Source organism: Leptodactylus fuscus, chromosome 1 (assembly GCF_031893055.1).
Source record: "Leptodactylus fuscus isolate aLepFus1 chromosome 1, aLepFus1.hap2, whole genome shotgun sequence".
Classification (NCBI taxonomy): domain Eukaryota; kingdom Metazoa; phylum Chordata; class Amphibia; order Anura; family Leptodactylidae; genus Leptodactylus; species Leptodactylus fuscus.
In genome coordinates, this window is record NC_134265.1 from 23,321,682 (window position 1) to 23,339,266 (window position 17,585).

General features: G+C 40.8%; 1 protein-coding gene across 10 annotated transcripts in view; it reads left to right on the top strand.

Moving 5' to 3' along the window:
* TCF4 (transcription factor 4) overlaps window positions 1–17,585 on the top strand; it is a 323,749-nt gene that overhangs the window by 89,897 nt on the left and 216,267 nt on the right. For 7 of the 10 annotated variants that reach the window (XM_075268482.1, XM_075268474.1, XM_075268429.1 and 4 more), the window contains exons 4-5: window positions 520–573; window positions 4,317–4,413. In XM_075268482.1, coding sequence (XP_075124583.1) covers window positions 520–573; window positions 4,317–4,413 — 151 coding nt within the window. The remainder of the gene's footprint in view (window positions 1–519; window positions 574–4,316; window positions 4,414–17,585) is intronic. The other 3 variants (XM_075268455.1, XM_075268499.1, XM_075268509.1) reach the window with 1 other exon arrangement.

The following is a 17,585-nucleotide window of genomic DNA, read 5'->3' on the forward strand; positions in this document are numbered from 1 at the left end:
CTCATTTGCATACTGGCGAAAACAGGGATTTCTACGGAACGGCGGCGCAGAGAAGACATCTAAAGGTAGGAGAAGAATAGCCTTTCTTAAGGCTATTCCTACGTGTCAACCAGAAAAAAAAGTGTTTTAATGGTAGAATCCCTTTAAGGAGACACAGTACTCCTTATGATCCACGTCTTTGCCCTCTTACCAGCTGGCCAGTACCCTGCAATAACCCCGAAACAGCCATCTGCAAAGGGTTCCCTCTTCTTTTTGGAGGAGATATTCTGGTTTGGCTTTAATCCCAGATCATGTCACCAGGTTTCTATGCCGTGATCTTTCGGGTGGTACGCTATGAGGACTTACTTGCATATTCTGCTCCAAGGTATTACAGTCCAGTATGTCAGCTCACTGATGATGTCATCAGACATAGTGTAGCCCCCTATAGACACCAGCTAGGCATTACGGTGACTGTATTGATTAGTATTCTATCAGTCTTTTCGCTACTAATGACACTTCCTTCTTCCTTCTGCCCTTCAGAAGCTGTCATGCAGTGTGCAGGCCAGTGTTCATCCCCCCCGGAGGTGGCTGCATGTATGTTAACCCGCTTCTATATTTTGCATTGTATTATGAGACTAATGCATGAACAGATTTGATTGCTTATACTATGCCGCTGTTTTTATTCTTCTGTATGTTGTATGTTCTGTGTGCATGTGTCTGCGTGTACAGTATAGGAAAGTTATGAGATATAATGTGTCTGAGAATGAAACCCAGGTAATAACGTCTAGAAGGAACCGAGACTTGTAGGTTACAGCGTCCCACAAAGACCCAAGGGGCCCTGAAAATGTCGCGTAACGTTAACAACATATACAATTTGGTAATTATTGAGTCACATGATTCGGGGCCTACGGTGCCGACTACTCACGCCATGGGCGATGAGTAAAGAAGTTTCTTGGCCAATGAGGTGAAATGTCAAAAAGTGTCCCTTGGCAAACCATAAACCCAAATGATCCTGGACTCTCCACAATGGGGATGAGCATATTCCCGAATCTATTAGGTCATACGTAGGGTTGAGACGATCTTGAGATTTCAGGATTGATTTTAAAATCCCATTTCCGATCATTGCTTGATCGCCGATTGGGATCTGATCTTTCCCGATCCTGATCGCTCAACTCTAATTGTAGGGTTGAGCCGATCTTGAGATTTCAAAATCCGATTTTCTATCATTATCCAGCCAATCCCAATCATGAAATTTGCTCGATTGCCGATTGGGATCCGATCTTTCCCGATCCCGATCGCTCAACCCTAGTCATACGCCAACATTGCTTATCCCACCGAGGTCACTGGTACACAACACTTAGTACCGATTTCAGTCCTGGTTCAGTTCAGTCTGACAACTGGCAACCTCACCGATCAGCTGTTCTCAGCGAATGGAGCAGGAAACAGCGCTGTGTAGTGGCCAGAACTGGTACTGCAGGTATGCTGCCATTCACTTGATGACTCCCTTCCACTACTAAACAGAGATCAGCGCTTTCTGCTTCCTCCTCCATTCTCTGTCTATCAGCTGCTGAGGACAGCAAATCGATGGGTTGTCAGATATTGGTGGGATTGCCCAATATCAACCCCCACAGATTTGATATTAGCGATGTTCAGCCTAAAGACCCCTTTAAGGAAGCGTCACATTTGTTTTGTTTTTTTCTTCGTGACATTCCAAAACCCATAACCTTTTTATTTGTAACCATATAAGGATTTTATTATTTTTTTTGCATGATGAGTTGTATTTTCAATGGCCCAATTTTGGGAATTGTATTTTCCATTTTATTAACACTTTTTGAATGGCAAGTAAAAAAGTCAGCAAATTCGCAATTTCGTAACAAATTACAATTCCGGCAGAACCAAATTTCTGTGCATATAATTTTTTTAATGTTCTATTACTTTTGCACATTAAAAACAATTAATTTTTTTGCTGTAATTTCTTTGATGATTTTTCTAGGTGATGTTTCATTTTTTTCTTCTTTATTACTTTTGAATGTCTATTTTTCATTGTTTGTATTGTAATATACTGTATTATAATTCCCTTGTCAGCCTTAGTCTTATAGTCATACTATTACACTCTGTAGCCAATGGCAAATGTGGGGCTTTCATTACAAAACAACCCATTGGAACTGGACAATTGTGTTACAGAGGCAGTGAAACTCAAAAACCCCTTATATGTTGCAATCGCCATTGACTGTGGTATCTAAAGGGTTAAAGGGTATTTGTCACTTGACCCCAGAATATTACCCCAGCCCTGCAGATAGATAGGTTACTATCACCAGAACCAGCATAACCCGGACAGAATACGGAAATGGCATTAATGCCAGGTCGTTCCAGTGGTCAGGAGAATATGGGCCTGAATGCTTCTTCCTTGGGAATGGATTATCAGAGAACTTTAGTGACTGGTGCGCCATTCATGTTTATGGGGCTGACGAATATGTAATCGATGACAGCGCCTGCAGCCCCATTGCGACTGAAGTGACGGTCACACAAATGTACTGATACTTCATTAACAAGGAAAAGGCATCGAAGGCTTTTGGTTCCCTTGTGGTCAGATACCCAATGATCTGACAATGATCCCCATCCTGTGACAGATGAATGTCCTTCACAGCACAACCCCTTGGAGTTTACCAGCTTCCAAAATTTATCTGAAAATTCATCCACAGCAGTGCCAAATCTCACTGTGCACCGTTTGCTTGGCTTTATTTTACTTGCTGCTCCTTGTATCACCATTGTTCACATGTGGTGAATCTGTGCACAAACTACGTTTCCCAGGATTCATCTGCCTGCTCTCACTCTGTGTTTCCTGTTCACAGTTGGAGTGAGCTTGCAAACAAAATATCACAGCCTATGTTGCCAAGATATTATCATTTTTGTCAATATGCGAATTAGCTTTTTGGAGCAATGAAGGCATTGCCTCTTAAATGGGGCTCTATCACTGGGAAAAGTCATTTTTAGGGTCACCTGAATCAAATGGTGCCTTTTCCCCCTTGTGAATTGCGGCCCCCATGCTGAGATTCTGCAAATTTTATATGAAAACAGCAATAAGGGCATTCATGTTGCCCCAATAACCAGCCATGATGTCCTTATTGTGGTCGGGTTATCTTCTCATACATGTAGTGTCCTCCTGATAACCAGCCATGATGTCCTTATTGTGGTCAGGTTATCTTCTCATACATGTAGTGTCCTCCTGATAACCAGCCATGATGTCCTTATTGTGTCCGGGTTATCTTCTCATACATGTAGTATCCTCCTGATAACCAGCCATGATGTCCTTACTCTGGTCGGGTTATCTTCTCATACATGTAGTGTCCTCCTGATAATCAGCCATGATGTCCTTATTGTGGTCAGGTTATCTTCTCATACATGTAGTGTCCTCCTGATAACCAGCCATGATGTCCTTATTGTGGTCAGGTTATCTTCTCATACATGTAGTATCCTCCTGATAACCAGCCATGATGTCCTTATTATGGTCGGGTTATCTTCTCATACATGTAGTGTCCTCCTGATAACCAGCCATGATGTCCTTATTGTGTCCGGGTTATCTACTCAGACATGTAGTGTCCTCCTGATAACCAGCCATGATGTCCTTATTGTGGTCAGGTTATCTTCTCATACATGTAGTGTCCTCCTGATAACCAGTCATGATGTCCTTATTGTGGTCGGGTTATCTTCTCATACATGTAGTGTCCTCCTGATAACCAGCCATGATGTCCTTATTGTGGTCAGGTTATCTTCTCATACATATAGTGTCCTCCTGATAACCAGCCATGATGTCCTTATTGTGGTCGGGTTATCTTCTCATACATGTAGTGTCCTCCTGATAACCAGCCATGATGTTCTTATTGTGGTCAGGTTATCTTCTCATGCATGTAGTGTTGGATAGAAATCTTTAAAACTAGGGAAAATGTAAAAAAAATTTAAATTTTGAGAATTTTTTTTAAAATTTTGTCTAGAAATTTAAATTTTGTTCTGTTCTTGGCCAAACCCTGTAAAGGTTTTTGAAACCCGTAAACAGAATGATTTAAGGAGGCCCCATAGCACCCTTTTCAGTTGCTGTTTGACACCACTACAGGGTTGAACACTCAAGTGGATTTTCCATGTCCATGTAGGACAAAGACCAACTCAATTGTAGGCTCCCTTTACCCTTCATGGTACATCGTGCCCTACACTCTCCACCAGTATACATGTGAATGACGTGTGAATGTTTTGCATATGATGATATAATCCTATTATTCTGCATGGCGTATGGCTTCTGATATTGTCTCCCATGATGACCGCTCTTGTCTGTCTTTTACCAGAATTATGGGGAAGGAGCCCATTATGAACACATGGCAAGCAGGGACCTGACGTCACACGACAATCTCTCCCCTCCCTATGTCAATTCAAGACTACAAAGTAAGTTGTGCATTGAAAGTTTTTATCATGGTTTAGAGTAAGTTCATCTCTGTTATTTTGGAGCGTCAAAGGACCAGAACAATGGACAGACTGAACACTGTAATAGTTATTGACTAGAATGGGGTCCATCCAGTGTCCATCTTTTAAAACTGAACCAGTGGAGCAAAAAGTAGTCCTCCGTTTGTCTTCCAATTTCATGCAAACATTGCAACGTATTCCGGTACAAATGTGAACTAAGCCTTAGTGGTTTGTTTTTGGTTTTTTAAAATTGTGGAATTTAGAAAACCAAAATTTTGTAAATGACAGGGAAACTGTCAGAAAGTTCCTATTGTATGTCTCTAAGTGATACCAAGAGTACACAATGGTGTTCTATTGTCCAAGGACTTCATGAGCCAGCTTTACCGACTTGTTGCTCCAACCTACTTGTTGATGGTTTCCAATTCTTGGATGGGACACCAGTTCTTGGGATGGCTTTTGTGGTATCACGTTGATATGTTTGTATACAGTGCATTGGTAAGACAGAATTCTGAAAAGTGCTGTAGACCATTGTCCCCGATGTGGTGGGAATGTCCTTAGGTTTGCCGATACTGGATAGGTCATTCATCGATGCAGTGACTCATTGGATACAAATACAAGATACTCCAAATTTGCCTAAACTTTCAATAAGTTATGGGTCCATCTTGATGTCTACAGTGGTGGCCTTGCTAAGAATATTATTAATAAACCCTTGTTGGATTTTATAAAAAGTGTTGGTCAAAACCATCCCAATTGCTCGAGCTTGGAAGTCACCGGCCAAAACATAAGCTTGATGCTCCTCCATTCTCCTTCCCTTCTTCTCCACGATCTTCCACTCTTTCCTATATTTTCTTTTATTCTTATTTCTTTACCTTCCTTCATTTTTTCTTCTTATATGTTTGTATATTTGTTCACTTTTTGGATACCTTTTGTCATAGCTCGTTACCATTGGCCCACAGTTTTTAGTAGAGGGTAGTCAGTAAATCCGGGGACTCCAATCAAAGCTAATGCCATATAGAGATGTCTAGGTCCTGTACCTTCCTTTGAATCCCCAAAGTACCCCAAGTCAACCCCAAAACCCAGTGGGACTGCTCATTTTTGGGTGTGGGTTCTTTTGTAAACCATACCACTTCTTTTGAGGATTTGCCAAATTTGCCAAGATTCTTTACAAAAATTTGGGACTACCTGGCAAATTTGAGACAATTGTCATATATTTCAGAGACCCTCCTTGCCATCAGCTACTGTCATCAGAGACTGTAACAGTCCCACCTTGTCTCAGCTGCTGTTAAAGGGGTTGTTTATCTAATCACCAGAGGATAACCCCTTTAACAGTACTCGGACCATTCTGACCATTGGATTCTGCAGTCTCTAGATGGATCATTGAGATCTCCAGGAGAGTGTTGTGGTGGATCCTGTGTTATCTATATAGAGGTGTTATCTGTCATTGTAATCCTGCCTGTGATGATAATGAGATGACTGCTGAAAAGTTATCTCTACAGAACAGGAAGAGACGGAATATTCAGTGTGGAAAGTGCAGGATTTCAGGATTTTTTAAAAGATAAAATTATATAGATGGTGACATAAAAAATGATCACTGTGCAGGCAGTGGAAGGAGATGATCTATGACATTGCCTAGAGTTGACTGAGGATCCTGTGTTATCTATATAGAGGTGTTATCTGTCATTGTAATCCTATGATAATAATGAGATGAAGAGTGATCTCTACAGAACAGGAAGTATTTAGAGGCTCATTCTGACAACTGCAGGATTTCTGGATTTTTTTTTTTTTGAAATATAGTCAATGACATAGAAAATTTTATTAAATTTGTTGGTGCCTACAGTTATATAGAGGTGTTATCTGTCATTGTACTCCTATGATAATAATGAGATGAAAAGTGATCTCTACAGAACCGGAAGTATTTAGAGGCTCATTGTGACAACTGCAGAATTTCTGGATTTTTTTTTTAAATATAGTCAATGACATAGAAAATTTTATTAAATTTGTTGGTTCCTACAGTTATATAGAGGTGTTATCTGTCATTGTAATCCTATGATAATAATGAGACGAAACGTGATCTCTACAGAACAGGAAGTATTTAGAGTCTCATTGTGACAACTGCAGGATTTCTGGATTTTTTTTTGAAATATAGTCAATATCATAGAAAATTTTATTAATTTTGTTGGTGCCTACAGATATACGGCTCTTCATGTTTAGCCCAAGGAGCCAGACACACACACCGGCTCTAGCGGTGGCAACAGGTAGACCAAATTTAGTGTGAATGTTTGTATACTATAGAAGTAAATTGGTGTTACCACGAGTTAGACCTGCGTTGCGGTGTTTGTGTTGCAGTGAGGTATCTGTCTGTTACACCTGCTGAGCCAGCCAACATCTGGGTGAACGTAGGCGCCGCTGCTCCATGGCAAGCACATGTGCCGCCGCTTAATTCAGCATTTTCTCTGTTGTCTTGATGGGTACACAAACAATCCAGCAGCGGAGGATAGGTGCTACCGTACCGCAAAACACGCCTAAAAATAGAGCCATTACTTGTAATTAAGTAAATCAGGACTTTTAAGTTGCAACGTGTTAATGAGGTCTCCGTAAAATGAACTGAAAATAAGGTGATAATTTAACCAGAGCGCAATTTATATAGGTGTAAACCCATCGCAACGCTTAATTCCTAGTAGTCCTGCTCCGGGATTAGCCCCTGATTAGCTACAGTAATGGAGTCAGGAATATTACAGATGTGTCTGCCATCATATAAGGGTGGGAGCGGGGGCCGATGCTGCGCAGCAGCAGGAGGGACGGGATGGACTATGAGACTATTAGATGGGGCGCGGGTTTATTGTTACAATGTTCTGTTACCTTAAGAAAATGTTACGGCCTTGCAATGGGTTTAAAGAAGGATCAGAACCAATTTTATTTATTGACACGTCATGTAGACAAGACACAAACTTATACTGGGGGGAACGTGAACTAGAGGCCCAGTCATTCTGCAGTCAGAGAGGATTTATTGTGCAGAGACACCTTACATTTAAAAAGTTTCTTTTAACTTTTTGTTACTTTTTATCTATCTATCTATCTATCTATCTATCTATCTATCTTCTATCTATCTATCTATCTATCTATCTATCTATCTATCTATCTCCTATCTATCTATCTATCTATCTATCTATCTATCTATCTATCTCCTATCTATCTATCTATCTATCTATCTATCTCCTATCTATCTATCTATCTATCTATCTATCTATCTATCTATCTATTATCTATCTATCTATCTATCTATCTATCTATCTATCTATCTCCTATCTATCTCCTATCTATCTATCTCCTATCTATCTATCTATCTATCTATCTCCTATCTATCTATCTATCTATCTATCTATCTATCTATCTCCTATCTATCTATCTATCTATCTATCTATCTATCTATCTATCTCCTATCTATCTATCTATCTATCTATCTATCTATCTATCTATCTCCTATCTATCTATCTATCTATCTATCTATCTATCTCCTATCTATCTATCTATCTCCTATCTATCTATCTATCTCCTATCTATCTATCTATCTATCTATCTCCTATCTATCTATCTATCTATCTATCTCCTATCTATCTATCTATCTATCTATCTCCTATCTATCTATCTATCTATCTATCTATCTATCTACCTATCCCATATTATTATTCATGTATTTTATATCATACCTTCTCTGTATACCATGTGAGTGATAAAACACGATTGCTCTATTCCTCTTATTTCTTGATTCCGTGTCTTTCTGCCCTTTCTCTATTGATCCGCTCTTGCTATTGATCGCTTGTCACTCGATAACTTTATATTTATTCTGTTTCACCTGTTGTCTTTGTTGGTAAATATCTTCATAGTGTGAATGAATTCCCGTCGGTGCGGAGAACGTCTCGACTTCAGCTGTTATATTAAGTAGTTTCTTCTTCACATTGTAAAGAAATTTTGTTATCACGCCGCATGTCATGATCTATGTGTCCTAACATCCGCTGGAATTGCAGCTGATATGTATTCATTTTGGGGATTTTCACACTAAAATGTCATTCAATGTCCCAAATATTTAGAATATGCTTTTTTGGCCCTTGGCGGCGCATGGTGGCGAATGCCAGAAATGTGAAATGCCAGAAATAACAGTTCATATAAACAGTTTTATTATATAACATAAAGCAGGCAATGACAAATGTGCTCCTCCTGCCAATATACTGTGGAAGGTCACCGAACAAGTCAGTGCAATGTAATATCCTGATAATGAGCTGCCGGGAATATATTACACAATATATCCATCTACAGATATGTAATGGCCGCTATTACTGTGCCAAGCCTTGATGGTGGAAATCTGATTATTGAGAAATGGAATCCAAGCCTTTGTTATGATCATGGTTGACTTTACAAGTAAAATATCATATTCACCCCTTAAAGGGAGTCTCCCACCAGACCCCAGCATATCAACCTAGCCCTGTAGATAGATAGGTTAGGGTCACCTGAATCAAACGTTCTTTTCCCCTTGTCAATCGCTGCCTCCGTTGCCGAGATATTGCTGTTTTTGTCAACATGCAAATGAACTTTGTAACAATGGCGGCCCCCTTGTTGCTTCAAAGAGGTCATTCGACATTGACAAAAAAAAGTGATAACTCGGCAACAGAGGCTCCGATTCACAAGGGGAAAACAGTATATGATTCAGGTGACTCTAACCTATCTATCGGCAGGGCTGGTTTGATATGTTGGGGTCTGATGACACACTCCCTTTAAGGAACAAAAATGATATTTTAGAAATATTAAAGTCAGCCATGATCATATGTTAACACAAAGTAAGAGAAACTCACCTTGGAAGACCCAAACGTTACACGGATAACTCATTGATCTCAAAATGCACCATGTAATACTTAATGTTACCTGTGGTGGCACTGCATAGATTGGTGCCAGATGATCAATAGGTAGACCAATAGGAGGACGGTTGAAATCAGATCAATGGAAGGACTTTCCAAACCAAAGAATAGCCCAAAGCAGACAAACCATCTAATATTGTCAAGTTCTGTTCACCCCAATGTCATGATTTCTGTTGATAATGGAAGCAAGAACTTTCTGGTGTATCTGCCGCATGACTGATTCCACCTGTGCTGATGAACCCCATTGACTTGTATTAGACTTCACTAGGTTTTGATGAGGTTTCCGTTGTTTGATCCCATCAAATTTGTCATTTTTGATTGTCGTTTAATGGCCTTATACAGTTGTTGAAAGTCGGAGATATTTCCTAAAGGTGGAGTTTGCCCATCTTTAGCAGCCTGCCACCATTGGGACCTCCACCAATAACGGGAACGGGGATGTTTTGCTCCCCAATCTTAATGAAGCAGTGGTTGGGTTCACACGCCCTCATTCCGATCATTCCATTGGGACCACCGGAGATAAAAGTCCAGGGATCGATTATCTATGGAAGTCTCATTGGAATGAATGTAGTGCAACAACTGAACCATTCAGAACAAGGGAGTGGACACCACCTTTCTTGTGATTGGTGGGGGCTCTAGTGATCCAGTCCTGTGGCCAATTCTTTAGGGGTGTTCTTTGCAGCAGTCACCTCATTTACATCACAGACATTACAATAGAAAATAAAACCTTTATAGATTACACCACTGACCCATCATTACATGTCACAGCTTACCCCCGCCCCCTCTCTGCTCTGAGCATGTCCAAAGACTTTCCCATATCGCTCAATGAGTCGGCTCAAGTCTACTTCTGCCTATGGTCACAACTGTGCTGTAAAGCAGATCCCCAAATGCTGTTAACAGAGCAGAGAAGAATCTCAGGCAAGATGGCCGTCCCATAATCATGAATTTAAAAAGTCTATATTTAGAAAATAAAAACAGATTAGGAAATAAAATATTGTATATTTATCTGGTTTTAATTTAAAAAAAAAAAAAAAAATTGGAGACACTTTATCGGAAAATGTCTAAATTTAGGTTTGTGTTTGGTGATGTAAGAGCCTCATGATGTGGTGGTCCACAGACGGGTCCACCCACAGATATCAGGACGGTCGCCTCATATCTGTAGTTTCAGATTTCATTTCTCTTTAAAAAAAATATCACGATTGAAATAGCGAGCGCTGATCCGAGACCAGAAGTCTTCAGATTGTCTACAGATATCTGTCACTGCGGGCGACTTGTCACCCTGGTCTTATATACCGCCATCACCAAATGCCCTATTACAACACTAGATCATGGAGGATCATGGAGGATCATGGAGGATCATGGAGGATCATGGAGGATGAGCTGGGGGTTCTCTACTCAGACCCCCCTTTACTAGGGGTCTTATTAGGGAGACAAGACGCCCCTGTACCTATCATGTCCTTCAAGATCATGGTATCTAAATTCGGCTGGGCAGGGTACTAGACATGGCTGACTCAGCCCTCGAAGGGTACTGGATCTTGGAGACCCAGTTAGGTTGGTAAGCAATGCATCATGGGAAAGAATATGCAAATTTGGAAAGAAACTGTCTCTACAGTGCCACCTATGGGTATTTACTGTGTAAGTCAATGTCCGACCCATTAAGGAACCTTAAAACATGACTAAGGATATCAACCAGACCAGGGACAACCATTTAAGAGTGCTACTGACTCCAGACTCCATATTTTGGTGAAGTTGCAGTCACTGACTAAAGGGGTTTTGTGGACCCCAGTAGCATTTTCTTATCCTGATAAGCTATTCACAGAATAGGCCATCACTATGTGATTGATGGGGGTCCGACGCCTGGACTCCACCCCAATCAACTGCTGCTCCTATTAAAGTAATGCAGCCAAAACAGCTGATCGGTGTGGGGTCCAGGTGTTGGATACCGACCTATCATTTATCATATATACCCTATCCTGTGGATGGACCATCAGTATAAAAAACACTGTTGAGGGCCATAAAACCCCTTAGGCCAGGACCCCACTTCCCGAATACGCAGCTTTTTGGTAAAAAAAAAACCCGCTGCATTTTACATTACCTACAAAGTGGATGGGATTCTGGCTTATCTCATCCACACAATGCAGAAAAAAATCCACAGCTCCAATTACAAAAACATTTCCGTTTTTGAAAATCACAGCATGTCAACTATACATATGGAAGAGACAATGGACAAGCTCAGGGAGGGGGAGGAGACAAACTGTGACACCATAAATTGTCAGCAATGGATATAACGATGGGTCAGTGGTGTTATCTATAGAGGTGAGATGTAAATGAGGCGACAGTCGCGAAGAAAACCCCTACAGAATTGGCAAGTGTCTGTCTATTATTAGGTTTAGTGGTCAGAGTGAAAATTGCAGGACGTAGTGCTTTTAAAAAAAATAGATAGATAGATAGATAGATAGATAGATAGATAGATAGATAATGACATGGAACAAAAAAAAATCTTCAAAAATTCTTGCTCTTGTGTTAGGCGATGCTTCCAGATTTTACCGTCCTGTTCTACCCCCAATAAGTATGGGACTGAACTCGCTACTTATGCAAATGAACCTTCTTCTACGGGGGCACGTTTTGCATAGGTATAAATTACTGTAGTTGAAATTGGATTTGCTCTCTACTTTATTATGGATATTGCCTGGTCCGGGATCCGCGCTTTATATCGCAGCTTTAAAAAAAAAATGTTATTGAAGGAATTTAGTTTTGTTACTTTTTTTTGTGCGTGTTAATTGATAGCCTTTTGGAAGTGCAGTAAATTATAGTGTTTAAGAGCAGTATTCTCTCTCTCTCTGATGTAGAGGCTTTCTTTTCTTTACAAAAAGGGTTATTTTTCCACTCTATCCTCAAGTATAAAAGTACAGTTCATGCAAATTGCATTCTCGGCTCTAGATCTTCCTCATTAACCCCTTCTCCTTGCCTCGCAATGTAATTGTCATATAAAAAACCTGTGGATTCAACACAGTTTTGTCATCGCAATACCATGTTGCAAATGTTTGCTTGTGTTTTTTAATAAACTACGTCGATTCACTGTATAACATGGCTTAAAGGGATTCTGTCACCAACATATCATATCACCCCAACCCCACAGATAGATAGGTTAGGGTCACCTAAATCATACGGTGTTTTCCCTTTGTGAATCGGAGCTTCCGTTGCTGAGATATCTCTGTTTTTGTTAATAGGCGAATGCGCTCGCGGACGCCGCCATTACTGTAAAGGGTAATTTGCATGTTACAAAAACAGCATTATCTTGTCAATGGAGGGTCCGATTTACAAGGGGAAAACAGCGTTTGATTCAGGTGATCCTAACCTATATATCTGTGGGGATGGGCTAATATGATAGATTTTCTTGACACACTCCCTTTAAATCAACTCTCATATTAAAGAGATGGTCTGTAATTAGGCAACCCCTTTAAGAGGACACATTACTATGCTGGGTGTCTGAGATGTTATCTGATGCTTCTGGGGCCCAATGAAAAATGTGTAACGGCGCCACCTATCAAGTGCCATATATAATACTTATCGCTTATGTCAGGCGTCAGTGTCAGGTATCACTGCTATTTAGTGCCCCCTACAGCTACGGTATCCCGTGTGCAGAGCCTGGGGTATAGTTATCGGTCCACTTAATAGATATCTACGGTACTTGATGTATAATGGTAAAGCAGGCAACGCTTAAATGGGTTAAGGGGGAGGGAGGCGCATGGGGCATCCCACTGAGCTCCAGCTCTAGTATACCCCGTTATTATCCTGCAAGGTATAGGATTTACCTGTTGTGAGCCCTGTCACACAAGAAATTAAGTCTCTATAATTATATGGCACGGAGGAAACGCTTCGCTTCCACCTCTCACATTTTTAGAATTTATCTGGCTGTACTTTAGGTGAAAAATAGGAATCCGACATTTACCGTTACGATTAACACTATTATATTGGCTTATTTTTATATATTACGGGATATACTACAGGGGGAACATATTGATATCTAACGCTTAGCCAGGCCCGTTCCAAAACCAGATATGGCTCAAGCCCTAAGGGTCAATGTAACCTAAAAGCCCCTCAGGCACTTAAAGGGATTTTGAAGGCTTTATTAATTGTTGACCTATATTTAGTATTAATTGAAGGTGAGCAGGTATCCCACACCCGGGACCCCACAGATCAGCTGTTAGAGGCGGCACCTGTGCTTCCTCGGTTATATGATCCGATCATAGCCCAGTCCCTTTCAAGTGAATGGGTTGAGCTGCGATACCAAGCACAACCACTATACAACGTATGGCGTTGTGTTTGTGTCTTCAATTGATAACTAGTAGAGATGAGCGAACAGTAAAATGTTCGATATTCGTTCCCAGTAGCCCCTCAATATTCGACTACTCGACTCGAATATCGAACCCTATTATAGTCTATGGGGGGAAAATGCTCGTTTCAGGGGTAGGCAACATTCGATCAAATTGAACTTACCAAGTACACGAGTGAGGGTCGGGCTGGATCCTCCGAGAAGTCTTCTCCGCGCAGCGTCCCCGTGGTGTCTACCGGCTCTGAATTCACTCTGCCAGACATCGGGCCTGGGCAGAGCCGATTGCGCATGCCCGCACTACAAGAAAATGGCCACTTACAATCAGAGCGGCCATTTTCTTGTAGCGCGAGCATGCGCAGTTGGCTCTGCCCAGGCCCGATGCCTGGCAGAGTGAATTCAGAGCCAGAAGACGTCGCGGGGACGCTGCACAGGAGAAGACTTCTAAAGGTAGGAGAAGAACCAGCATTGATTGGTCGACTGTATAGCATTCGGCCAATCAATGCTGGTTCTGCAGCGAATTTTTCCATTCGAATAGCGAGTGGTACTCGATCGAATACGAGTATTTCGAATACCGTAGTATTCGATCCAATACCTACTCGATCAAATACTACTCGCTCATCTCTAATAACTAGGGTTGAGACGATCTTGAAATTTCAGGATCGTTTTAAAATACGATTTTCAATCATTTTCCAGTCGATCCCGATCGTGAAAATTCCTCGATCACCGATCGGGATCTGATATCTTCTGATCCCGATTGCTCAACCCTATCAATGATATATACATGAATAGAGTTGAGCCGATCTTGAGATAACCTCCGACCTCGATCCTGCCGGAAAAGATCAGAATTCCGATCGCGATCGTGAAATTTACTCAATTGCCGATTGGAATCCGATCTTTTCCGATCCCGATCGCTGAACCCTATCAATGATATATACACGAATAGGGTTGAGCCGATCTTGAGATAACCTCCGACCTCGATCCCGCCGGAAAAGATCGGAATTCCGATCGCGATTGGAATCCGATCTTTACCGATCCCGATCACTCATCCCTATTAAGGCTTGAAGACCCCTTTAACAATATTATAAATGCACATGGTACAAAGCCGCCAACTTTGGCAGGAGCAGATGACTATCTTATGTGTATGGGGCCATCCAACCTTGCCCAGGGCCATAATCTGGGGGAAAGAAGGATGAGGCATATTGATCTCACATGTCCGATCCTTACGTACAGAAGATAAGCCACCACCAAAAATGTCTGGCAGCAACTTACGACATTCTCTTCATTGAATACACATGCATGCTAGGTCAGACTGAGCACGGATGTGTATGGAGGAGTTAGGATACATGCAAAAGGGTTGATAATATTTTAAAGGCGTTTTTCGGGATAATTTGGAGAGGTCATCAATTAAAGGGGTCTGACACCTAAACCCCCAGATGAGCATTTAGACGAGCACAGCGCCGCATATTGTATAGTGGTTGCGCTTGGTATTGCACCTCAGTCAATTCACTTCAGGCCATCTGCCTGATTCATGTGTCGTCACATGGCCCGTGAAGCTAAAACTCAATTAGGAACTAGGATTCTATGGATCTTCAGTAAATGATAGGATAGATCATCAATTTAAAAGGAACGGGCACCCCTTTAAGGTCTATAACAATGCACCGGATTGCCCATTGAGATGGTCAAGTTCCCAAAAAGCTCAGATCCCCAAGGTGCTAAAACCGCGGAGCCACCACCATCTGACAATCCAGTATTGCAGGGTATCGGTGGTGAGGACATCACTTTATCGTTTTTTATTTTTACAAAAATTGTATTTTTCATAGAATGGATTGGTAGCCGGTATATTACATGTATTGTCACAAAGACCCCCAAATCCTCATAACACAAGAAGACAATACAATAAGATAACAATGTGTTTGAACTTCAGGCTGAATGGAATAAGATGGGAATCTCTCCTTATGAATACCGTCTGGAGCTATCACATCTTCGTGTCCCGCCTGGTATAATAATACCGACGTAACCACTCTTACATATCTGGATTCACCTTACGGCTGGGCGCTGAGCTAACCGTCCAACCAGGACCCCGCAATATGGAGATCAAAGGGTTTCATTGGCAAGACAATGCTTGTGCACTAAGGAGATAAGTCATAGACTTCAAAGTAACAATAGACCTAAGAAAACCCAAACCAACGTAGACGGAATACAAAATAAGTCAACACGGTCATACATCCCCCTATCCTGAGTTATTAAAGGGGACAAAGCATGTCCATAGGGTCACTGATCGGTGGAGTCTGACCTCTGAGACCCCTTTGGTACTAATATTGGGAGTGCCTTACCCCAGTCATGGCCTCCGCTGAATGTAGGAGCCTCACTTGGTGGATGGGATGTATACAGGTATATGTTTTTTTTAATTTTTCATGTTTTTTCCTGGACATCCCCTTTAACTATGGGGAATCTAATTAAAGTTATTTATGTACTAGGACATATCATGTACTTGCATCTGGCCTTGTGTATGGCCTAGACAGGACTCCCATAGTTTTCCTAACTGGTGGAGCAATAACAGTATCGTGCTTGCTCTGAGGTTGCCATAGTAATATCAATGCACATGGAAATAGTCGTCAACCCATAGTATTTGCATTTTTTGTTATTCCGTACAGTTTGCATAAATCTCAGAAGTGATTTGCTGCCAAAAGTAATTTTCTGGTAACAGAGTCAATATTTAATTAAAATCGGAGACATATTGTTGTTCTCCTAATTGGAATAGTAACATGAGTATCTTGCTTGCTCTGAGGTTGTCATGGTAATCTCAATAACCTTTTTTGCATAGATTTCCTGTCACGTGATTTCTAGTGTTTTGTATATTTTCTTATGAGTGGTCACATGACAGGAAGTTCGTGTTCAGATATCTGTAGCCACTACCGTGGCAACCCCAGAGCAAGCGCAATATTAACAGTACTGAAACATTTAGGAACATTTAGAGCAAGCGCAATATTAACAATACTGGAACATTTAGTTTTATGAGCATTAATGGGCTTTTAAATCGATGACCAATCCTTCGGTCATCAATGAAAGATTGGCAGGAGTTTGACACCGTGGCCCCTGTCCGATCAGCAGTACTTACTAAGCACAGCGCCGTTCACTGTATAGTGGCTGTATTTGGTATCACAGCTAAACCCATTCACTTGAAAATTGTAGTATGACCACATGGCACAACTACAAATGTTTGTAGTCTGTTATCATGGTGACATATAGGCTTGCATAGAAGCTGTAGCTTTACCAAAAGTTGGTATAGTTACTTTATATTTCATTTTAATGCATTTTTATATCCACTGATTAAACAGAATGTATCAAAAGAAAATAATAATGAAAGCTGTTTTTTTATATAAAAATTTGTTGTGATTTTTTTCAGTTTGATTATATATTTTTGGAATTTTGAGAGATTTATATATTTCAGCTTTGATAATGGCTTTCTCCTGTTTTCTGCAACTCATTTGTTGGCTTTGCTGTATAGTCTATGTCAGAATGAACAGAGTTATATTAGTCATATCATATCATTATGGGCAGGAGAGTTAATATAATCTCTATTGTACTGTTGGAGGCAAGATACATACAAGTAAGGTTCTGTTTACTGTCTCTCTTGTACCTCTAAGAGATTGGCTTTGCAGTATTAGAATGGGAAAAAATGAGCAGAGTCATCTCATTATCATTATGTAATATAAACTCATTTATACTACTGGGGATCAAGATAAGACAGGATAGTAACACTATGCATACAGATAAGGTTATGCTTGTAGCTATTCTGTTACTTCCAGATCTGATGGATCAGCTTTGCTGCATAGACTTGGATTAAATGAGAAGATTCACCTCATTATCGATACATAATATAAACTTTATTGTACTACTGGAGACAAAGA